Source organism: Aegilops tauschii, chromosome 3, assembly GCF_002575655.3.
Source record: "Aegilops tauschii subsp. strangulata cultivar AL8/78 chromosome 3, Aet v6.0, whole genome shotgun sequence".
NCBI classification, from domain to species: domain Eukaryota; kingdom Viridiplantae; phylum Streptophyta; class Magnoliopsida; order Poales; family Poaceae; genus Aegilops; species Aegilops tauschii.
In genome coordinates this window covers 384,180,568-384,204,894 of record NC_053037.3, presented here as the reverse complement: position 1 = coordinate 384,204,894, position 24,327 = coordinate 384,180,568, and the positions used below count along the sequence as shown (strand labels likewise).

Genomic DNA, 24,327 nt, shown 5'->3' with positions numbered 1-24,327 from the left:
AGTCACATCTATTTAGGAAAGATGGTAAGATTTTTACTATTTGTCCTCAGTGCATCTTTTGCATACATTATTTTTTAAGCTAAACTTCATTGCTAAGTATGTTACTACGATGTTCTTCAACAGGGTCTCCCGATGATAGTTGTGCCTCATTGGATCGAGGCTAAAGGTCACATGAAAATGGTTAGCTTATGGCCAAGACATCCTACATTGCACACGAGTGCATTCAGGATTTCTAAAAGCGAGCAAGTATTAATAGTTAGAGACTGAAGCAAAATTGTGAAGGATCGCAGAGAATTACTAGGGGGCAGCAATCAGAAGCGCAACCCACAATTAGGATACAGGTTCATCTGCATGCTTCAATATGATGAATCAGGAGTGTTACACATGTTCTATGCTATTTTACCTGAGAGAGAGAGAGAGAGCAACATGAGTGATTAGCTAGCTAGAATGGGTTTGAAGATGATGATGTGCTGCACTATGACTATGATGATTAAATAGCTAGTGTTGGTGGTAATGACTATGATGATTATTATTAGCTAGTGTTGGTGGTGATTAGATAGCTACACTATGGCTATGATGATTAAATAGTGGTAATGACTATGATGATTATTAGCTAGTGTTGTTGGTGATGATATGATGCAAGAGTTTATTATATTAATATGATGATGATGATGATGATGAGTTATTATATCATTGGGTGAAAGAACCGCGGATTAGTTTCAAGTGGATGGATCCTAAGTGATCAAGTCATGTACATGTTCTTTCATCTAATGATGTAATAACTCATTATAGTGTAAAAACAATCTCTAAATTGCTACTGTATGGAAACTTATATAAAGGTGTATGAATACGACACAAAATAAAAAAGAAATAGAATACGGAATAATAGTAGTAGCACGGGCAGTGAGACGCGCTACTAGTAATTACCAGTAGCGCCTGTTGCACGACGCGCTACTACTAAGTAGATATAGCAGTAGCGCGTGTTAACACACGCTATTGCTAACCTTTAGCTGTAGCACCGTAGCAGTAGCGCGGTTACCCGCGCTACTGCTAGGCTTTTCCCTAGTAGTGAAATGCATATAAACAACCAAGATAGATAATCTAATAGCATGAATACTTCATAAATTATATATACGTTGGAGACGTATCAGGCACCTAGAGCTGCTGCTGCTGGCGAGGAGGGCCCGCGGTCTGCGGCTGCTGCTGGCCGCCGCGCCTGCCTCCGCGGCGCTGATCGGCGGGTGGCGCGGGAGGAGCGGGGGGCCCGTACGGGGGCAGCAGCAAGGGCAGCGACGACGGCGGCTGTTGCTGCGGCTGCGGGTAAGGCGCCGGGTGGCGCTGCTGTTGGGGTGCGACCGGGGTGGCGGGTGGTGGCGGTGGCCCACCGCGGGTGGTGCCAGCGGCGAGGGCGGTGTGGATGGCCCACGCCTTCACCTGCTTCATCTGCCGCTCCTCCTGCCGGAGGTAAGCAACGAACTTGGCGAAGGAGGGCTCGGGGATAAGGGTGAGGTTCGCTGTGGCATTCCCGAAGTCCTCGTTGAGGCCGTCGGTGAGCGTGCTGAGGAGGAGATCATCGTCAATCTTCGCGCCAATATCGCGGAGCTCGTCTGCGAGAGTCTTGAGGTGGCGACAATAGTCGTCGACGGAGGAGTTATCCTGGTGGCATAAAAAAACTCTTACTGCAAAAAAACGCGACGTTGAAGGCGATTGTCGGTGAAGAGCCCGTTCAGCTTGGTCCACATGGCGTGGGCGTCATCACCGTCCTGCACGACCGTCTGAAACAGGTCCGGCGAGATGGTGAGGAAGAACCACCGGATGAGCGTGGCGTCGATGGTGGACCAGTCATGGAAGTCGGGGACGAGGCTGGAGTCGACGGAGCCGTCCACATGGTCGACGAGGTGGTACTCCCGAAACACGAGGGAGAAGTAAGTCTTCCACGCGTAGTAGGAGGAGTCTGTCTGGGAGAGACGAACCAAAACCCACTCGTAGATGTTGAGGTTGCGGATGTCGGTGACGTCGGGAGGGTTGGCGTCGGCGAACGGGTTGGGGTTGATGGTGGAGCCGGACGAGGTGACGGACGACATGGCAGCGAGGTGGCGGTGCGGCTAGGGTTAGGGTTGGGTGAGCGGCGGCGGCTGTGAGAGGTGCAACGGCGGCTTCGGATGAAGAGGAGGGGGTCGCGGCGGCAGGGAGGACCGGCGACGGCGACGGGAGGTGATGGCGGCGGCGCTCGGGTAGGGGCGGCGGCTGCAGAGATCGCGGCAGCGACGGACGGGGCGGCTGGGGTGACCGGGAAAGGCAGCGGCGGCAGGGGGTGGCGCAGCGGCGAGAGGGGAAGGCGGTGGCGGTGCGACGGGAGGGGCGCGGCGGCGGCTGGAGCGACGGCGGCGGCAGCGAAAACTAGGGTTGAAACCTAAAAATTGATATCATATATGTTGTGGGAATTGCACAATGTATTACTCAGGTGCAATCGCATGTATATATGATGTACAATGGTGGACCACGACCTCAACTATAAAAAAACTAGAAAATGGGTCCAATACTTAAATATGCATAACACATATACTCAACAGCCGCCCTTGCCATACACGGACCGAGCGAGCAGGCTTGTCCGGGTCTGGCGGGACGACAAACATCTTGAAGAGTTCCGGCTGTCCAATCGCGGTCGGTGGCAAACGGCGAAACGGGCAAGGGCAAACGCGGAGGCTTAAGACTGTTCGGTCCAAACAATTTGCATGTGTTTTGATGATCCGCGTTGGAGATACCTTTACAAAACGTGCAATTAAACTGAACTTTATGGTGCAAGGAGACGTCCAAGAAATGATACGGGAAATCTGCATTACGTACAGATGGGCCCAAAGGTTCGTTAGCGTGGACGTGTCGTCCGATCGTATCCAGACGTACGCAAGGAGGCGTCCAAATGTCCAATGCAAGTGCCGTGGGCAAGCCTACGAGCAGGGAGGGGGCCGCACTGGAACGCCGGTGCGCGCGTGCGCATGACGTCCACCATACGGCGACCGGCGAGCGGGCGGGGCGACATCCATGGCCGCGAGCGCGACCCGTCTCATCCGATCGGCGTGGCGCAGAGCAGCGGCACCGAGCACGAGAGCCCCGTACTGTACGTTGTGGTGGGGAACGGGAAACCTGAACGGGTGCGGTGCGGTGGGAGAGAGCGACGTCTCCGCGGCGCTGTCGGAGGGCCGGCAGCTCTCGTGTCGGCAGCTACGCGCGCTGCGCTCCCGCCCCGGCACCCACAACTGCTCCGCCTTGCGCGCTCGTCAAACCGGGACTATTTCGTTCGCCACACGTGGAGCCAAATTAGGCTGAACTTGCGGGTGATTTTTGGCCCAACAAGCCAGAAGAGAACAAACTTGCCTTAGAAGGTTTCGAGCGTGCATCATACGTACGTACGTCCCAACATGTCTTAGGAGAGAACGTAACATCGCGTTTATGTTCTCGGCTGTCACCTGCAAGCATTTACTAGACAGTTTCGTCTGCCGGGGAAGCTGTCACCTCGCGTCCTAGCTGGAGCCATTAGCAGACAAGTCCCTTGTGAGTTGTGACACCCAGTGGTGCGGACGCCGGACGGGCCTAGTCGATGTTGAGGCAGTTATCAAGCAGCGCCATCCAATGCCCGAAATTTACAATAACAAAGAGAATTAAACTATTAACTACAGCAGTACCCAACTATAAACGAAAATAAAATTACAGTAGTACCTCTTGCTTTGACTTGTTGCTCCGAACAATGGTCGAACTGTACTCTACTCGTCGAGACGCACACAAACAAGGCAGGCAGAGGCGACTGCCAGAGCGCACAAGCGGCAGCAGACAAGAGGACAAGCGGACAAGGGCCACGCATAAAGAAAGGAAACGCCCGGGCAAAATAAATCCTCCCGGTCGGCCACTTTTATTAACAAGTCGTCTCCCACTCCCCACCCCACTCGCCTCCCTCCAAAGCATAGAGAAGGGAACCTCTCCTCCCCCCACCTCCGCTCCCCCACCCCACCCCACCCGCTCCAATGTCGCCGCCCCTCGAGCCGCACGACTACATCGGCCTCTCCGCCCCCACCCCCTCCTCCTCCTCCTGCTCCTCCTCGCCCAGCCCCGCCGCCGAGGCCGGGCCCCGCCTCACGCTCCGCCTCGGCCTCCCGGGATCCGAGTCCCCCGACCGCGACCGCGACGGCCCCGCGGACGACGTCGCGCCGGCGCTCACCCTCGGCCCCGCCCCCCACAAGGCCGCCTCCAAGCGCGCCTTCCCCGACGCCTCCCCCCACCGCGGGTGCTCCGCCGCCGCCAGGGCCGAGGACAAGCCGCCCTCCGCTGCCCCGCCGGCCGCCAAGTAAGATTCGATTCGATTCGGTTCGCCTCTGAAATTGGATGTACGCTGTTGGTTGGCCGCTGCTGATCGACAGGGCCTTCTCTTGCCCAGGGCGCAGGTCGTGGGATGGCCGCCCGTGCGCAACTACCGGAAGAACACGCTCGCGGCGAGCGCCTCCAAGGCCAAGGGGGCAGACGACGGCGCGCCTCACTATGTCAAGGTGAGCATGGATGGTGCCCCGTACCTCAGGAAGGTCGACCTCAAGATGTATTCCAGCTACGAGGATCTCTCCATGGCACTTCAGAAGATGTTCAGCTGCTTCATCACTGGTTAGTGTTCAGTTCTACTAGTAGTAGTACTTTCCATCTTTGCGTTTGAATGGATCCAGTGGTATTGCCTAGGTGTTCAGTTCTACTAGTAGTAGTTTCCATCTTTGCCAACTTGCTAAAGCCTGGACGTTGGAAGGGTAAAATTACTAGTAATAACATCCACCTCTGATTCTAAAGGTCAAAGCTCGCTGCGCAAACCATCAACCAAGGACAGGCTCACTAATCGTTCAAATGTTGATTCCCTCCAAGATCAAGAGTATGTCCTTACATACGAAGACAAAGACGCTGACTGGATGCTTGTCGGTGATCTTCCATGGGAGTAAGTTGCTTTAATTGCTATACTCCTATTTACTGTGGACGCCAGTTCAAGGAGTAATCCCAGAATATCTTTGATTGTCTTAAATACAAATCTCGTCGAACTTTAATCCCTATTGCAGATGGAACTACTCCCTCCATCCCAAAATAAGTATCTCAACTTTAATCGAAACCAACAACAACACTTAAGTAGATTCCAGTAGCCAATTTAACATCAAGGCCACATCCATGTACAAAGTTAAGACACTTATTTTGGGACTACTTAAGATTCTTTTGTTGTTAGGTTGGTCTGAGGCTCATTATGAAAATACTATGAACATGATGTCATTCACCATTTGGCAGATATTAGGGCTCCACCGTTTTTCTCCATCTACACGTCTTGCCTCCCCAAAGAAAATTGTACCCATCCTCGAGGAAAAGAAGACTGTAACCGTAGATACTGGATAACTTATAGAAGAACAAGCTTGTTATATCCCCCCCCCCCCCCCCCCCCTGAAAGAAAGCAACGAATCTGCCAGGCTGGCCTCACAATTGGGCTATATCTATCATGCTCAATCTCGGTTGCTGTTTCTCTCTGAAACCTCGAGTACGAGGCCTATTGTTGCCAAATTAACAATCCGGATTATCTAGCCATTTGCAAACATTTGAGGCAATAATTTCACATGGATCTTCACTGGCCTATAAGCACTGGATAGAAACTTAGATTTATTAATACGCTGCTAATATAAAAATGTTAATTTAGGATTCATGAACTTTTATTCTCATCTTTGAATAGGTAGTTTGGAGATATAAAATTTATATGCGCCGACCCCTTTACCTTCTTTTAGTGAAAAATCATGCATGTGGCCTTGATGTTTAATTGGCTACTGGAATCTACTTAGGTGTTGTTGGTGAATTTTCGAAATTGATTTGCGTGTCATATTGCCTTAGCTTTCATACATGTATTGGCTACGGAGGTCAAGTTCTAACAATTCCAATAATTCCTGACCTTAAATTCTTCCTTGCAGTTTGTTTACCACAATATGCAGGAAACTGAAAATCATGAGAGGATCTGATGCAGCTGGAATAGGTATTTGCAGTTTTTACCATGTGGAACAGTGCTTATATTTGTGTTTCCATTGTGTTGCATAGTTTTTACCATATGGAACAGTACTTGTATTTGTGTTTCCCATTGTGTTCCATATGATTTATTTCCACTAGTGTCAACCCTGTGCACATAAAAATAAAAATGTATAGTGATTGATGATAGTGGAACCTAAATTAAAATATTAGCTGGTAAAACACTTGTATGCAGAAAATAGTTTCTCTTGGCTACCATAACTCCATAAGTGACAGAAACCTTGGCTGATATGATAATAATAAACTGTTGGCTGATAGAAACCAATAGCTGGGATATGTTGGAACCTGAAACTTCAACTTATAATGTACTTTCGCCATCAGCTACCAACACATTGACTATTTAACCTTTATACCTGAACATTAGGTTTGTGTAGATTTGTGTAGATTATATCATTACTAGGTAAAACTTTGGATTACAAACATGCTCTGAACTGAGATGTGTCCATCTGCCTGCAGCTCCAAGATCCCTAGAGCAGACAGGTCAGAACAAATAAGATTGACCTTCTTCCGGAGTAAAGAAAATGAACCGAGCTAAGTTGCGATGATGTCGATGGTCTAAATTATTCATGTCAAGTACCTCAAATATCCCAAATGTTAGTGTAGTTACACGTGTTTCTTAGACCTGTTTGTCAAATGTCTGTAATGTGATCTGCTGAGGTATCGCAATTATGGTTGACGTATTTTCACTTGGAAGCTTATGTGAGGAAGCTCTGCACTTCCTGAATGCAAGCTTTCCACCCGTATTATTTCATATGTATATTCAAGTGTTGCACTACGTATTATGCTCTGTTGCAATTATCCAATTGCCAAAAACTTTATATTGGCTACTGTCAATGCAATGCTCTGTTCTGATCGAAGAAAACTGCTACATTGTTGTACAATTTATTTGCGATTGAGAAAACTGCTAATGTACAATTTGATCAAGTTGCTGAACGATTTGTTTGTACGCCAAGAAGTACAACAATTTGACAAACCGAAATGCCTATATATGTACCTAATCCGATGTGCATACCAAGAACGAAGAGTAAATTGCAGGCAGAACCATGGGATTTCCCCCCTACTTAAACCTATCCCCTCCCCTGGTGGTGGATACAAAATTCGCTGGGAAAGCATGTTTCAGGAGAAAACTGGGGATCATCTATCTAGTTGTCAAATCTTGAACTGGTAGAACGTCCTGCCGCATACTGAAGATTCACCTGCTCTGTGGCAATGGGGTGCGCCGGACTCGCCGGTCATGGGGTCGTCCTCGTCAAGATCCGTCTCCGATCCGTCTTCCTCCTCGTCAGCAGGATCGGGCGTTCCGCGGTGCGACAACGCTGGCTCCATCCCACAGCGAGCGCATGGAGTGCGCCGTTCCGCGCTGCTGTTCTTCTTGCGCCCAGACGTCACCGGCCGCGTCAACTTCAGGACGCCGCGCGCGGGCCTCAGCACGGGACCGGAGTTCCTGCTGTGGGTCTTCCTCTTCTTGTGCCCGGAGGAAGATGTCGACGCCGCCGTAGAATTCCTGGCACCGGGCGCGGGCCCCAGCGTCAGCACGGGCGCCGCTGAGCCAGAGTAGTTGTCGCCGGATTTCCTCTTCCGTCCAGCCGCCGCTGGGGGTTCCACCGGGCCGGCGCGCGGGCTGCGGTACACCTTGCACAGGACGAGCTCGTCCGAGGGCCCCTCTTCTTTGCCATGGTCGAGGCCGATCTCAACCATGATCCATCCCGATCGGATGCTCCGGACACGCTGGCCTTCCTCCTTGGTCATGAACGAGAAGAACTGTCGCCATCCTATCGGATGGTCGCCGTCGAGAACAGGCTTCACGCCGGCCTCCGAGTGCCAGCACCCCTCCCCGGTACCCACCGTGCGCGGCCGCCGCTGGCCGTGGGCGCTCTTGGCCGGCAGGAGGGTGAAGAAGTACCAGGCCTTCTCGCCGTCGCTTGCCAACGCCGGGGAGTACTTCCTGGTGAGGGCGGCGGGGCTGGCGGTGTAGACGTCGGCGTCGTGCGTGAACTGGCACGGGTGTTGGCCGGAGGCGACACGCGGGGTGAGGTAGGACTTGATGAGCACTTGGTCCGAAGGGTGAGAAGCGAAGTCCGGGCGCTGCGCCACGGGAACCGTCGGGATCCGGGGAAGCTGAGCAGCTCGAAGGGCCTCGGAACGGGGAACCCGAGGCGGAGTGGCGGACGGCGACGTGCCAATCACTCCGCCGCCTCGGCTGGTCGAACCCTGCTCGGAGTCGGACACCTCCATGGACAGGGTACCTGAAGTGGACGCGGAGACTCGAGCGGGCTGCTGGGCCGAATAGCAGCCGGGCCCAGCAGCCCTTGGCGTCCCCTCTTCAGACGAGGTAGAGTCCTCCTCGCTCGCCTTTCCCCTTCCAATCCTGACGGGTCCAACTCCGGTAGCGGCCGGCGCCGTAGATCTCTGGCCTGTCCCGACGCGCGGGCTCCGATACACCTTGCAGAGGACGAGCTCCTCCTCCGCGGAGGCGTCGGGGTTGAGGCCGATCTCGGCCATGAGCCACCCCGAGCGGACCAGGCGGCCGTCCTCCTTGGTCGCGAAGGAGAAGGCCTGGCGGTACCCGATCTGGCGGCTGTGGCCGATGCCGGCGAAGAGGGGCTTGGCGGCGCGCTCCGAGTGCCAGCAGCCGTGGTCCCCGGATCCGACGGTGCGGGCCTTGCGCTGTCCGCGGCGGCTCTTGGCCCGCAGCGTCGTGAAGAAGTACCAGCTCTCCTGGCCGTCGCTGGCCGTGGCCGGGGCGTAGGCGCGGGCGAGGTCCTGCGGCGTGGCGGCGTAGACATCGGCCTCATGGACGAACTTCCAGGGGCGCTCGCCGGTGCTGACCCAGGGGATGAGGTACGTGCTGATGAGCTCGAGGTCAGAAGGGTGGGAGGCGAAGTCCGGCCGCTGCGCGGCGCGTCGGATTGGAGCCATGGCGATTTGTTGGGCGGGGCGAGAATTATGAAGGGAGAGAGGAAGGAAAGAATGGCTGGGGATTTCGGAGGAAAGTCAAGGCTATATATTAGCACGGGCGAGGACGCGTTTAAGCCTGACAGTCCGAGTTCCCATCGGCATCCAGGCGTACGTACTACGCCAACTCCGCCTAGATTACTACTGTTGATCTCCTCAAATCCGAGTTCGACCTGGAGCCGTACGAGTTTGGCAACCGCAGGGTTGGTGGATTGGAATTCGACCCGGAGTCGGTTTCCTTCACTCTGATGGGCTGGGCCTAGCAATATCTCTAGGCCCAGTCAAATGATCCACATTAATAACCCGCATTACGATCTCGCCGCGGATATAGAGGGATGAGCGTTTCTCAACACAAAAAAATAAAAAAAAATTAGAGGGATGAGCAAGTGCTCCCCAAATGGAAAAGGATAAGGATGAGCAAGCTCTAAAAATATAGTATCATTAAAAAAGAGATGAGCACAGTGTGGAATTTACTCGGTAGTTCAGCAAAAAGCGAAAATGGAGAAAATTATAGAAACTGAAAAAGGGTTTTGCGGAACGGAAACGGAAGTAAAACATATGGTCCCCTTCCCGCGTGGAACATGTAGGGAGACGGAAATTTCCACGTGTATTTTACCTATATGCAGCCAATTTTAAAAAGGTAAAGCCCATATACATTTTGCTTGGCCCAAGCCCAACCCAATTCTTTACACACCTAAACCTAACCTCTCGGTCGTTCTCCCCTAGTCACTGCCTCATTAGGTCCTGAGCTGCCACTATTATGCACCTACACCCAAGCGACTAGTTAGAGCATCTCCAGCCGTTGGCCCCCCCAGGACGCATAAAAATCGCCCCCTAGGGGCGAGCCGGCGATTCGTTCGGCGCTGGGGACGGTTTTACGCCCAGTCGTCGATTTTGGCCCACTTTTGAAACCCCATTTCGGCGAAAAAGGCCCATATGGGCGAGAATAGGCCCATATTCGGCGTGGTTCGCCGTGGCTCGGCGTTCAATTATCAACATAAATATTTTTTTATCACATATTTCATCACAGAAAATTCCTCGTCATCCGAGTCCATCGCCGAGGCAGGCAAATCGCCGAACACCTTGCGCGCGGTGGGCGTGCACCCGCCGCTAAACTGCCCCTCCGCGGCCGGAAACGGCGGTCGGAAACGCCCAACTGGTGTCGGAGGGGCTGCCGCGGCGAACCTCTGCTATTTTTCTGGCGGGGAATGACTATCTACCGGTGAAGGGCAGCGGGGCGGCGCCGGGATATACCTAGTGGCGGCCGAGAGCGCGGGGGGTGGGAGGCGAGTCGGGGAAGAAAATCTTGACTTTCACCTGACGGCGTGGGCCAGCCGCGCTTTTCCATTGCGCCGGAGCCCCCAAGCGCCCCTAGCGCGCCGGGTTCGGCCTGCGGCCGCCGGGCGAAAAAAAGGGCCGAACCGGCGCTTTTCGTCGTTCTGGGGGCGCGACTGGGACGTTTTTTTGACGCCGGCGCCGGAAAAGTCGCCTGGGGGGGCCTGTTGGGGGCGCGGCTGGAGATGCTCTTATATGCCTCGGCTTATGACCATCACAATGTAAGTGCTTTATGAAAATTCGCACAATGATGTAGAAGTGTTCCACCTCCCGAAGAGGCCGCATGAGTCTACTGATATAGATGGGAAAATCCCTCGTCCGGACATTACAAGGAAGGTGAAGCACGATGCATTAATCAAGGAAGGATCAGTTACAACTTTAATTGTGCTAGTTTGCATGCATGTGTTGGACATTACAGGAGACTTCTAGAGTCTACGAGAGATTCTATACAAATTCAAACAACGCCCTTAATCACTTCATTAAGTTGAGATTATGTGTGAATGATTTCATGTCTCTTGTTGGTAGAGCCTTGGTGAAACCATATGCAACTTCATACCTGGAGTGGACAAACTGAATCTCTAACATTTTTTATGCTTCTATTCTCTCACAAAATGATATCTATCTCTATGTGATATGTTCCGGCATGGAAGACATGATTTACTTAGAAATATGCGGCACCCGAATTGCCATATACCAAAGACATGGATCTTGTGTTATTACAAGTCCCTTGAGCATATACTAAACCCAAATAATTTTTGCATTTGCATTTGCAAGAGCTTTATATTCTGCTTTATTACTTGACCTTGATATGGTTCCTTGTTTCCTAGCACACCAAGATATCAAGTTTAGTCCAAATAAAATAGCAAACCCACCAATTGACCTTCTATCATCAACGCATCCGGCCCAATCTGCATAGTGTTCTCGATGTTCCTTAAGATGCGTTGGCCAATGTACTATGGTTGGTACATACAAATACTGACGCACTCTTTTAATTGGAAAAGAAATTTCAGTTCTTGAAAGTGTCAAGTATTGAAGAGCACCAACTATGCTTCTACATTTTGTAATATCTCCCTGTCCCAAAAGTTCACCATCAAAAGATGATAATTTCTCGGTGCTGGAAAGAGGTGTAGCCATGTAGGTGAAGGTTTGCTACCTTGCATTCCAGTTTTAGCCAAAAGATTGTATCATATTTTTCTTGGGTCAGAACCACTTCTTCTTTAATTTTCTTCACTTCAGTTCCTAAGAAAAAGTGCAAATCTCCTAGGTCCTCAAGAGCAAACTCTGATCTTAATCCTTTAGCATTTCTCTTATACTCTCTTGAGAAGAACTTGTGACAATGATGTTGTCGCCCGTGCAAGCACGACACCTGGGTATGAGGGGTGTCCCCTTTGTGTGTTCGACGAGGGCTAACACACTCAAGATCCACCTCTACTACATGGTGAAGATAATGTAGTGTCACAACGACTTTCACCTAGGTTCAGGCCACTCAGTAGGGTAACACCCCCTAATGTTATTCACTGGACATGAGGTTTGGTGTTTACATCAGATGAGCACTTTTTGCTAGGAGGCAGTCCAGCCCTCACTATGTCATGTCTTGCTACTTGTGATGGAGTTGTTAGATTTCCCCGAAGAGGAAGGGTGAAGGAATATAGTATCAGTAGTATTTCCCTCAGTTAAGAACCACAGTTATCGATCCAGAAGGAGGCACCACACTAGCAACATGAACCATACCTGCACACACACAACAATTACTTGCACCAAACACATGCAAGGGGGTCGTCACTCCCCTTGTTCTTGCTAGTTGCAAGATTAAAACTAATAGTGATAGGCAAAAAAATAAAAGTAAAAAAGAAATTAATAGATACACATGAAGCAATTGCAGTGTTTTAGTATTAATGGAGCATGGACCCTGGGGCCATTGATTTACTAGAGGGATCTCTCTCATAAGCATAACAACGATGGGTAAAAAATTACTGTTGGGCAATTGACAGAATTGCACATAGTTATGATGATCATCCAAGGCACAATCAATATGTAGGCATTATGCACTACAAAAAAATACACTTCCGTGATGATACGTGTTTGTCACAGTAGGTCACGTTTTCTGTCATGCATGTACATCCATGACAAATTTATGACAGAATCAAGATAGTCATACCTGTGCTGTCGTAGAAGTGTTCCATGACATTACCAAAATTATCATCACGGAAGTGTCCACTTCCATGACGATAAATCACGCGTCACAGAAGTGCTTTCATCAAGGGTGACCGACACGTGGCATCCACCGTAACGGAATGCCGTTAAGCTATCGGGTCCGGTTTTGGATCCGATAACCCGTTAACAGCCCGGACCAATGGGGATTTTCCACGTGTAAAATTCTGATTGGCTGATGGAAACACGTGTCAGCTCCGCGTTGGCACAGGTTTCACTCATCCAATGGGCGAGATGCGCCTATGATATGTTGACACGTGGACCGGCCCAAAATTGGCCCATAAAGTTTAAATGGGCCGGCCCAACTAAAGGCCCACAAGATTTTGCGGTCCATAATGGGCCGGCCCAGCAAAAGGCCCACGAGATTTTGCGTATCATAATAGGCCGACCCAGCTAAAGGCCCACGAGATTTTGCGGGCCATAATGGGCCGGCCCAGCTAAAGGCCCGTGAGATTTTGCGGACCATAATGGGCCGGCCCAGCTAAAGGCCCACAGGATTTTGCGGACCATAAAGGGCCGGCCCAGCTAAAGGCCCACGAGATTTCACCGACCATAATGGGCCGGCCCAGCAGAAGGCCCAAAATATTTTGATGACACTAGTAGGCCGGCCCATTAACAGGCTGCCATGTTTTGGGCCAAATGCCGGCCCATATTTGATCCGGTCCATTAACAGGCTGTGTCGGAGTAATGGGACACGGCTAGCCTAACCCGAGTCCCATAACCTTTCAAGACATCGGGGCCGGCTGCGCCCCTCAAGACGTCGAGATAAAGCGCCGCCTTCTGGTGGCAGGCTGGCTGAACGGCCGACTGCCAGAAGACGGCCATGCTCAGGAAGGCGGCTCCAAGACGGGCCGACTCCTAGCAGTCGGCCCATGGCGCCCTCAAAGTCTGCACCCCCATTAAGAAGACAAGACAGGGTGAGGCTACAGTGTAGCCCATCCCCCCGTATCCAGGGCCGGGCGTGGCCACAGTGCTCCGTACATGCGGAGATCTCCGCCCGGCGCGGCACTGTTGCCACTCCGCCCCTGACATCACTCCTATCAGGCAGGGCCCTGCTCCCACGACCGCCTGTCGATACGACCCGAAGACGGCGGGCCCTATCAGTCAACGAGAGCCCGGAAGACGGCGGGCCCTATCAGTCAACGAGAGCCCGGAAGACGGCGGGAGCCTCACCAGTCGGACCCGAGGGAGGCAGGCTCCCAGCAGGCGGCCCGTTCCTTCCTCGGGGCCCATGCACCATTAACCAGATAAGACCCGGAGTGGCTACAGTGATCCCCCACCAGGACGGGACTGTAGCCACGCTCCCCTAACCAAGCCTGCATCATTAGCATCACGTCTACAGTAATCTGCAGCCGGCAAGACCCACGAGCGGCGGGAGCGGCCTGTCGGCGCCGTACCAGGCTAGCCGGCAGGGCCCACCAGGCGGCGGGCCCCAGCAGCCGGCGGAGAAGCCGGCGACCAGAGAGACTGACAGCCGGGTCCTACACCCGGCCGGATTATCATTGTACCCCTGGGGGGTAGGCCTATATAAACCCCCCAGGGCACCCATGCAAAGGGTTGGAACCTGTTAGAGTTAGACTCACACCTAGGGGAAGAGGAGAGCAAGCCCTGCCTTCTTCTACATCTAGCATACAGCTCAAGGAGCACCATTGTACTCACTAGTGCCTTAGTGATCATCCGGAGACCCCGCAGAGCAGGACTAGGGGTGTTATCTCCTAGGAGAGCCCTGAACCTGGGTAAAGTGTGCTGGCGTTCATGTCTACGCCTCATCCCGCTTCCAGGCACTGACGATGTTCTACTCGCTCCCACCATGATAAGCCATCCATTGGCATATGTCGCACCCAACCCCCGACATTTGGCGCCCACCGTGGGGCGAGGTGCACCGTCTCCCGGAGACCTGTTCTGGACGGGAACCCTGTTCCTTCCTGGCGAGCGCAGCCAGCCCGACACGCCAGACGGCGTCTGCACCGACGCGCTCCGCGGTGCGGAGGTTGCCTACGCGGTGAGCTGCCTCACCGATCTTGTTGGCGAGATTCGCCTCTCCGACGAGCCCGCGTTTGATGCGGGCATCGACGGCCCTGAGTGCCGCCTCGTGAGCCTCCTCGATCAGCTCCACGTCGCCAGCGAGCCTGCTGCTGACTTGGAGTCGGTTGGCTCCACCGACCCGATGTTGGTCGACTCCGACACGCCGTCGCTTGACGCGTTCCCCACCAACGTGGTGGTCTACGACGAGCCGCTTCCTCGCGCGGACAGCGGCTGCAGCACCGTTACGGAAGTGCTCATCATCAGCCACGGCGAGCATTCTGGCGGAGGTGGCCAGGATACGTTGCAGGCGGCGATACAAGACCTGACTGCGTCCATCCCGGAAGACGCCGGCGCCGAGACGCTGGAAGCACGCAGCGTCTAGCTCGTCGAGAGCGCCAACCGGCTGGCCAACATGAGACGCCTTTCGGAGGCCTACCAGCGGGAGATGGACCGTGCCGTCGGAGGCACGCCGGCTCCTAGTGGGCCTAGCCGCATTGGCCAGATCCGACAGCGTGACGCGACGATCGCCAGCATGCTCGGGATGGATCGTCCCGTCTACGCCACGCCTGCGGAGAACATACGAGCTGCCCAGGCGGCAGCAGACGAGCTAGACAAGCTCGAGGGCGACGAGCGTCGCCACATGACGGAGCCCGTTCAGCAGCTGCTCGACGCGGCAGCTGAGCAGCAAGACGCCGGGTGCCGCACTGAAGCGCCCAACCGGCGAAACGACGACCCGCCTCCTCGCCGAGACCAAGGCGCGACATCCCGGACACCGACTGGTGGCGTCCGCGATAGAAGAGACAAGGAGCCGGCTGCCAGCCGCAGCCGGAGTCACATCATCATCGAGCGCGATCAAGACGGCCGCCCACGAGCAGTGCGGCGGCGAGACGACTGTCCGCCTCCTCCTCCTCGCAGGGAGAGGCGTATTTCCCTGCCGCCTGTTGATCACTCATCACTCAGCGACCGCCTTGGCCGCCGAGAAGGAATCGGAGAAAACGATGCCCGCCACCGGATCGATCGCCTCAATTGATCCTTGGCGCTAGAAGAAGAAGATGAGCTGGGTCCACCTTGTTTCGGCCCCTGCATCCGAGATGAGCCCTTCCCCAAAGGGTTCACTCTCCCGAGAGATACACCCAAGTACACCGGCTCCGTGAAGCCGGAAGACTGGCTGGTCGGCTACTCCACAGCCGTCAGCATCGCCAACGGCAACAAGCGCGTTGCCATGAAGTACGTTCCGCTCATGCTCCAGGGCACAGCCCGGACATGGCTGAACAGCCTGAAGCCCCGAAGCATCAACAACTAGGTTGACTTCACAGAAGCATTCATCCGCAACTTCACCAGCACGTACAAGCGGCCGCCCAAGCCTCGACAGCTCTCCTTGTGCGTCCAAGGCCCCAACGAGTCGACTCGCGACTATCTCACACGCTGGGCCGAGCTGCGCAACTCTTGCGAGGGCGTGCACGAGGTGCAGGCCATCGAGTACTTCACTGCCGGGTGCCGAGAGGGCACCCTCCTCAAGCACAAGCTTCTCTGCGACGAACCGGCGACCCTCGACGAACTGCTGATCATAGCGGACAAGTACGCCACGACCGACTCCTCCATGAAGACAGAGATCCAAGTCAATGTGTCGGGCAAGATGGCCCCTCAACCTCCTTGGACCCCGGCTGGTGACACCAGTCGGCGACAGCAACCAAACGACAACAAGCGCAAGGCCATGCAGCCGGCTTCCACGAGCCGGCAGGTGGCAACAGTCGAAGATCAGCAGCAGGAAGGGCAGCCTCCTCCCAAGCGCCAGAAGGGCGGCAAGCCCAACTGGTTGTCTGCCTTCTTGTACGAGCAGACTCTCGATGCACCCTGCAAGTTCCACAGCGGCGCGAAGCCGTCCAACCACACCACTCGAAAGTGCCACTAGCTCACCAGGATCGCCAAGGGTGATGGACTCCAGCCCCCTCCGCCTGCCGGCCCGCCGCCTCCTCCTCCTCAGCAGCCGGCGGTTCGGCCAGTCGGCGATATACAAGATGAATACCCTGAAGAGCATGGGGCCTACGTCGTGTTCACCAGCGTGGCCGACGACAGGCGCAGCAGACGGCATCACTAATAAGAAGTGAATGCAGTAGCATCAGAGGCCCCCGAGTTCATGCATTGGTCTGAGAAGCCCATCAGCTGGAGCAGAGCTGACCACCCTGAGGTGATGCCCAATCCCGGCTCTTATGCTCTGGTGTTGGATACCACCTTTGCCACGGAGAGGCGAGCAGCTCGCTTCTCCCGAGTTCTGATAGATGGCGGCAGCAGCATCAACATTCTGTACAAAGATACCATGGAGAAGTTGGGAATCAAGCAGAGACATCTTCAGCCTAGCCGGACTGTTTTCCATGGCATAGTTCCAGGCCTTTCCTGCTCACCAATCGGCAAGACACAGATTGACGTCCTCTTCAGGGACAAAAATCATTTCCGCCGAGAGCCAGTCTGGTTTGAGGTGGTGGACCTTGAGAGCCCCTATCATGCATTGCTTGGCCGGCCTGCCCTGGCCAAGTTTATGGTGGTCCCCCACTATGATTACCTAAAGATGAAGATGCCGAGCTCCAAGGGAATCCTAACCATAGCAGGAGACTACAAGAAGTTGTCCACCTGCGCAGCAGAGAGCAGCCGGTTAGCCGATTCCCTCGTGATCGCGGCTGAGAAGCGGCTCCTTGACCGGGTTGTGGCGATGGCCGGCAAGCAGCCGGAAATGTCACCCAACCCCAAGGAGTCGGAAGTTGAGGGCTCGTTCAAGCCGGCAAAAGAGACAAAGAAGATACCCTTGGACCCAGAGCACCCAGAGAGGCACGCAGTCATAGGTGCAAATCTTGACAGCAAATAGGAAGGCGAGCTCGTCGATTTCCTCCGTGAGAATCAGGACATCTTTGCATGGTCTCCCAAAGACATGCCGGGTGTTCCGACGGAATTTGCCGAGCACAAGCTACATGTCTGGTCTGATGCCAAGCCAGTCAGGCAGCCCTTGCGCCGCGTGTCGGAGGAGAAGAGAAGAGTTGTTGGAGAAGAGATAGCCCGGCTCCTAGCAGCTGGCTTCATCATGGAAGTATTCTTTCCAGAATGGTTAGCCAACCCAGTCCTGGTGCTGGAGAAGAACAAGCAGTGGCGTATGTGTATTGATTATACCAGCCTCAACAAAGCATGCCCCAAAGACCCATTTGCGTTGCCAAGAATCGACCAAGTGATTGACTCCACAGCTGGATGCGAGGTGTTCAGCTTTTTGGATGGGTACTCAGGATACCACCAGATCAAGCTGAACCCGGCTGACAGGCTGAAGACCGCCTTCATCACGCCATTCGGAGCCTTCTATTACCTGACCATGACGTTCGGCTTGAGAAATGCTGGCGCCATGTTTCAGCGTTGCATGTAGAAGTGTCTCCTCAAGCAACTCGGCAGAAACGCCCACGTCTATGTGGACGATGTTGTGGTGAAGACGGAGAAGTGTGGAACGCTGCTAGAGGACCTCAAGGAGACCTTTGAGAACTTGCGTCGATTTCAGATCAAGCTCAACCCGAAGAAATGCGTCTTTGGAGTGCCAGCCGGCCAGCTTCTTGGCTTTCTGGTCTCAGAACGCGGCATAGAGTGCAACCCTATGAAGATCAAGGCCATCGAGAGGATGGAGGTGCCCACCCGACTGCTGGACATGCAGAAATTCACCAGCTGCCTGGCATCCATCAGCCGTTTCATCAGTCGGCTGGGCGTGAAGGCTCTTCCCCTGTACCAGCTCATGAAGAAGATCACTTTTTTCGAGTGGAACGACAAGGAGGATGAAGCTTTTCTCCAGCTGAAGAAGATGTTGACCACTCCGCCTGTCCTGGCGGCTCCGACTCCCAAGGAGCCCATGCTCCTCTACATCGCCGCCACCAGCCGGGTGGTCAGCACAGTCATAGTGGTGGAACGCAAAGAAGAAGGCAAAGCACTACTAGTCCAGAGACCGGTGTATTACCTGAGTGAAGTGCTGTCCGCCTCCAAGCAAAACTACCCTCCCTACCAGAAGATGTGTTATGGCGTGCACTTTGCCGCCAAGAAACTGAAGCCATACTTCCAAGAGCACCCAATCACTCTGGTCTGCACAGCTCCGCTGGCCGAGATCATTGGAAGCCGAGATGCTTCAGGCCAAGTGGCCAAATGGGCCATAGATTTGGCCCCCTACACCATCTACTACCAGCCTCGCACCGCCATCAAGTCACAAGCACTGGCCGACTTCCTTGTCGACTAGGCCGAGACCCAGTACCTGCCGCCAGCGCCAGACTCCACTCATTGGCGAATGCACTTTGATGGTTCCAAGATGCGCACCGGTTTGGGAGCCGGCATCATCCTCACTTCTCCCAAAGGCGACAAGCTCAGATATGTGCTGCAAATTCACTTTGCTGCCTCTAACAACGTTGCTGAATACGAAGCACTCATTCACGGGCTCCGGCTTGTCAAGGAACTCGGCATTCGCCGGATCCTGTGCTATGGAGATTCTGACTTGGTGGTCCAGCAGTCGTCTGGTGACTGGGACGCCAAGGATGCAAACATGGCGAGCTACCGTTTCCTCGTACAACAACTCAGTGGATACTTTGAAGGATGCAAGTTCCTCCATGTGCCAAGAAATGACAATGAGCAAGCAGATGCCTTGGCACGAATCGGCTCCACCCGGCAAGCAATACCAGCCGGCATCGCCTTGCAGCGCCTCCTCAAGCCGTCTGTCAAGCCATCGCCAGAGTCGGATTCCATCTTTGTGCCGGCTCCTTCTGAAGCAGTCAGATCCGACTTGAGGACCCCAGCAGCCGGCATGAGGAGTTCGGCAGGTGACCCAGGGACTGCAGCAGCCGCACCTGGCCCGGGGACTTCAGAGCCCGGCCCAGGGATTGCAGCAGTCGGCCCGGGGACTTCATCGACGCAGCAAGCGGCAGCCGACTCCAACCCGCCGCCTCCCGGCCCAACCGCCCTCGTCCAAGTAGCAGTCCTAGCAGTAGAAGAAATTGCAGCACCTTCATGGGCCCAGCCCATCCTCAACTTCCTGGTGAACAAAGAGCTGTCGACTGATGAGATCTCGGCCCGGCAAGTGCAACGCCGGGCAGCAGCATACAACATCGTCAACAGAGAACTTGTGAGGCGCAGTGTCACTGGTGTTTACCAGCGCTGCGTAGAGCCGGAGCAAGGCCAAGCAATCCTCAAAGATATCCATCAAGGCGAGTGTGGTCACCACGCGGCTTCAAGAGCACTCGTGGCCAAAGCTTTCCGCCACGGTTTTTTCTGGCCGACTGCTCTAGAAGACGCCAAAGACTTGGTCCAGAAATGCAAAGGGTGTCAGAAGTTCCGCTCCAAGCCACATCAGCCGGCTTCTGCACTCAAGACCATCCCCATTGCCTGGCCCTTCGCTGTTTGGGGGCTGGATATGGTGGGACCATTCAAGACAGCACGCGGCGGCATGACTCATCTGCTTGTCGCGGTGGACAAGTTCAGCAAGTGGATAGAAGCAAAGCCAATTAAAAAATTGAATGGTCCGACTGCTGTGACTTTCATCTCCGACATCACCTTCCGGTATGGCATACCACACAACATCATCACCGACAACGGCACAAACTTTGCCAAAGGCGCTTTGGCCCGTTTCTGCGCGACGCAGGGCATCCGACTGGACCTAGCGTCTGTTGCCCATCCGCAGTCAAACGACCAGGTGGAGTGAGAAAACAACCTCATTTTGTCCTGCATCAAGCCCCGACTGGTCGAGCCTCTGGAGCGTTCGGCCGGCTGCTGGCTCGATGAGCTTCCGGCCGTCCTCTGGAGTCTGCGCACAACTCCGAACAAGTCAACCGGCTTCACGCCTTTCTTCCTCGTCTACGGTGCCGAAGCCGTCATCCCGACGAACATAGAATTCGACTCCCCTCGAGTCACCATGTACACCGAAGAGGAGGCAAAAGAAGCACGAGAAGACGGCGTCGATCTGCTGGAAGAGGGCCGGCTGTTGGCACTCAGCCGGTCCACCATCTACCAGCAGAGCCTGCGCTAATACTACAATTGAAAGGTCAAGTCAAGATCCTTCCAAGAGGGAGACCTTGTGCTCCGGCTGATCCAGCGAACAGCCAACCAGCACAAGCTCTCGGCACCTTGGAAAGGCCCCTTCATCATCAGCAAGGTGTTGGGCAATGACTCCTACTACCCGATCGATGCTTAGAAGCCTCGAGCATGCAAAAGAGACGACTCCGGCAAGGAGACGGAGCGACCATGGAATGCAAACCTCCTCCGAAGGTTTTGCAGTTAATGAAGTATGTACCACGCCAACTTTTGTATGAAGTACAAAGACTCCGGGTCCCCCGAGAAGAGCTCGGGACTGCCCTCTTTTATCTATATGATAAGTATTATGCCTATCAATGTGTTATTTCATTTAGTCCGCCTGGCACCGGGTTCGACCAGCCGACCCGGGGACTCGCCGCCTTGTACTATGTAATGCTTCCTGCAGCCGGACAAGTAATGTGTTGGCACTTAAGCTTTCTCCTGCCAGAAGCCGCAGCTCGCAGAGCGACTGTCCGGTCGGCAGGAGTTAAGGCAGAAAGGGTGTTCACATGAAAAATGGCTAAGGACCCAGAGCATGCACATAGTTCAAGCTGGTTTCGGTCTTCGCCGACCGGCTGCTGAGCAGCCGGCCGGCCGGCTTCTACTTAACTTGCTAGAAAACTCTAATCGGCTAAGTACTTGCCTCCCGAAAGTGGCTAAGTACTTGACCCAGCCACAGTCCGCAGAGCGGCTGTTCGGCTGGCAAGACGGCAACCGAGGGAAGGCGGCAAAGGAAAAAAAGCCAAGGAGCAGAAAACAAGGAAAGATAGAACTAGGCGAGCATATTTACATATCAAAAGGCCCTTGGCCAACATTCAACAGAAGTTTGAAATACAGCCCGCGGGTGGGATTGTGCGAAATTAACGAAGTTTGTCGAGACTGATAAGCAGGTAGAAACAAAAGGTAAATTGGCAGCCTAGGAAGCAGCAAACGGGTTCGGCGGAATGGTGGAGTCGGTGCTGCCGGATGGAGGAGCGGCCGGCTGGTCGGTCTCCGCTTGGTCGCCCTCAGCAGCAGCAGGCTCGCTCGGGCGTGGCTCGTTGCTGGAGGCGCGGTCGAGCTGAGGCTGGTCGTCTGCTCCGACCTCTGGCGCCTCCTCTTCACTTTCCTCCTCCTCGCCTTCTCCCTCGTCATTGGAGTCGATCACCTCGGCCGAGTCCTCGCCATCCTCCGGGTTCAGCCCGAACCACTCTGGTGGCGCCTCGGCGCCGTTCTCGGCTAGCTCCGGGATGAAGATGCGGGTATTGGTGTACTCGGCGATCGCCGCCGCTCGCTTGACAAGATCACTCTCCACCGCCACCAGCTCCTCCTGGGCCTCCTGACGAAACGTGGTTAACTGGGCTAGATTTAGCCCAGGGTACCACGCCTTGACGAACTCCAAGGCCCGGCGTGCTCCAGCCCGGGCCGAGGAGCCCTTCCAGGCCTCAAGACGGCCGCCCGCCACCTCCAGCCAGTTGGCAGTCCGGCTGGGTGTACATGGAGCCGGCATGTCTGGCCACAGGGCGGCGATCGCCTGGGCGCCGACACGCTGAAGGCGGCGCAACATCTGATAAGCCGGCCGAAGACGAGCCTGGATGCTGAGAAGCTGCTCACACGAGTGCGGGGGCGTCGGCAGCAATCTGCTCGCCTTCGGCCCTCCGCCCTTCGCGATCGACCTCGATAGCTTGGTTGGCAGCACTAGGGTGACCTGGGAAGAAGTCTGCTCAGACAAAAAGCAAAAGAGCCATTAGAAACAAGAAACCGGCTTGATCAGAAGCCGGCGGCTTGAAGAAAGAGTAAAGAAGGCAGCTTACCGTCAACCATGTCTTCAATCTCGCCAAAGCCGGCAGTCAGCATGGCCTCCTTATCGGTCTAGGTAGAGCGTTCGTTCTCCTACTCAGCAAGGAGACCGGCCTCCTTGTCCTCCGCCTCCTTCTCGGTCTTCTTGAGAAGCTCCACCTGCTCCGCCAGTTGCGTGACCAGCCGGTCACGCTCTTAGGCCAGCTTGCTGCATTCCGCCTCCTTGGCGTGCAGCGCGGTGTTGGCTTCGCCCAGCTGCTGCTGCAGGGTGGCGTTGGCCTCTGCAAAAGTAGAAAAAGAAAAGGACATCAACAATCAACAAAGAGAGATATAGTTGCTGGGAAGATCCGGCCCGACTGCTCACCAGTCGGCCCGGATCTCGGGGACTACAGCCCGCGGGTGCGCATGCGCGCCCCCGCAGAGAAACAAAAAGACTTACTCCGGCTCTCTGACAAGTCGACAATCCGTTGATCCAACTCCTGGACTTTGGAGTTGAAGGCGGCTGCACGGAGGTTATGATAATCCTGCAGCAAAGATATCAGACAATATTAGTACTCGGAGCTTGCCAATTAAAGTTTCAAGCCGCCTGCTCAGCAGCTGGCCCGAAACTCTGGGACTACACCCAGTGGGTGCGCTGGCGCCCCCCCACGAAGCAAGACAAGAACTAAAAACAAAGAAGCAAGAAGCATACCCGGACGGCTGCTCGCGACTCCAGGAACGCATTGTTGCAGTGCTTGAGTGCGTCGAATTCAGCGCGAAGCTTGGCCTGGACGTCCAGGATCGCCTTGTTCAAAGGGCCTATCCCGCCTTCCCGCACCCAGTCAGCGGGCGCGGCGCTGGTCGCCTTGGCGTCCGGGATCGAAGAGCTCGTGGCGGCGGTCTCCAGCGGGCGTGGCGCTGAAGCCGCCTTTGCAAACCGGCGGCGTGTCAGGGTGCGGACCTCAGGAGTTGGTCCCGTCACCATCTCGTCTCTGGCTAGTGGCGACGGCGGATCAGCCGACTGTTTGTCTCGCGCCTCCTCAGAAGGTGGTGGCGGGGGCACGATTACATCCGGCATGACGACATCGCCGCCGTCCCTCTCCATGATCGGGTGCTCATCGCTGGCTCCCCCAGTCGGCGTCACAAACTCTGGTGGTGGCGGCGCGGAGTTCAGAGGGATGACAAACAATGCCGACTAACGGCGCGCGGCTTCCTCGGCCTGCTTCTTCGCCGCGGTGGCAGCCTCGGCCTCCGCCAGCTTCTTCAAGGCGGCGGCTTCCGCCCTGTGCGTCTCCGCCTTCTCGAGGCGGGCGGCTTCCTGCTCCTCGCGCACCTCCCGTGCGTTTCGCTCCCGCGCTTCCCGATGGTCGGCGGCCGGCGGCCGGATCGATTCGCCGGGTGGTGGTGGAGGTCTCCGCCGACCCAACGACGAAGGCGGCGGCCGACTTCTCAAGGGAGAGCGGAGCCTTAAGTCAGGAAAATGAAGAAGAAGAAGTTAAGAAAGAATCGGCAAGAAAGGAGAGCACAAGGAAAAGATACTTACGCTGACACCATAGGATGTGCCTTCGGGAGCTTCTGGTATTTGGCCGCCTTCGCGGCGGCCTCCTTCCGCCTGGTCGCGGCGGTCGGATTCTTGGCCTTCTTCGGCACACTGCCGAACAAGGCGGTGCCTTGCTTACGCTTGCGCGTGCCGCCTCGGGCAGTCGGCTCAACGGAGGGGCCCGCGTCCGCCATGCCGGCAACCCGCGTGGGGCGCGGCTCGTCTTCCTCCTTGTCGTCGTCAGGCCAAGTCTCAATGCCGCCTTCTTCGGAGCCACCTGCTTCGTAGACGCCGCCTGTTGCGGTGTCCTCCAAGGCGGCCGCCCCCAAGTCGGGGTCGTCCACGTCGCT

General features: G+C 55.0%; 2 protein-coding genes across 2 annotated transcripts; one reads left to right on the top strand and one right to left on the bottom strand.

The window, feature by feature from the left end:
* Window positions 1–3,915: 3,915 nt before the first annotated feature.
* Window positions 3,916–6,943, top strand: LOC109745336 (auxin-responsive protein IAA5). Its single transcript, XM_020304452.4, has 5 exons — window positions 3,916–4,339; window positions 4,430–4,647; window positions 4,825–4,966; window positions 5,970–6,031; window positions 6,538–6,943. Exons 1-5 carry the CDS (start codon window positions 4,020–4,022, stop codon window positions 6,573–6,575), a joined length of 780 nt encoding a protein of 259 aa, XP_020160041.1. The 5' UTR covers window positions 3,916–4,019; the 3' UTR covers window positions 6,576–6,943.
* LOC109745335 (uncharacterized) lies at window positions 6,928–9,161 on the bottom strand. The gene has a single exon (XM_020304450.4). The coding sequence runs from the start codon at window positions 8,998–9,000 to the stop codon at window positions 7,231–7,233; it is 1,770 nt and encodes a 589-aa protein (XP_020160039.1). The 5' UTR covers window positions 9,001–9,161; the 3' UTR covers window positions 6,928–7,230.
* Window positions 9,162–24,327: the final 15,166 nt, after the last annotated feature.

What these genes read in the sequence shown, in the direction of transcription:
- LOC109745335 (XM_020304450.4), bottom strand. Translation starts at nt 9,000, where the DNA reads ATGGCTCCAATCCGACGCGCCGCGCAGCGGCCGGACTTCGCCTCCCAC.
- LOC109745336 (XM_020304452.4), top strand. Translation starts at nt 4,020, where the DNA reads ATGTCGCCGCCCCTCGAGCCGCACGACTACATCGGCCTCTCCGCCCCC. An exon ending in GCTGCCCCGCCGGCCGCCAA is followed by an intron (nt 4,340 to 4,429) that starts GTAAGATTCGAT and finishes TCTCTTGCCCAG; the next exon opens with GGCGCAGGTCGTGGGATGGC. An exon ending in GTCGGTGATCTTCCATGGGA is followed by an intron (nt 4,967 to 5,969) that starts GTAAGTTGCTTT and finishes TCTTCCTTGCAG; the next exon opens with TTTGTTTACCACAATATGCA.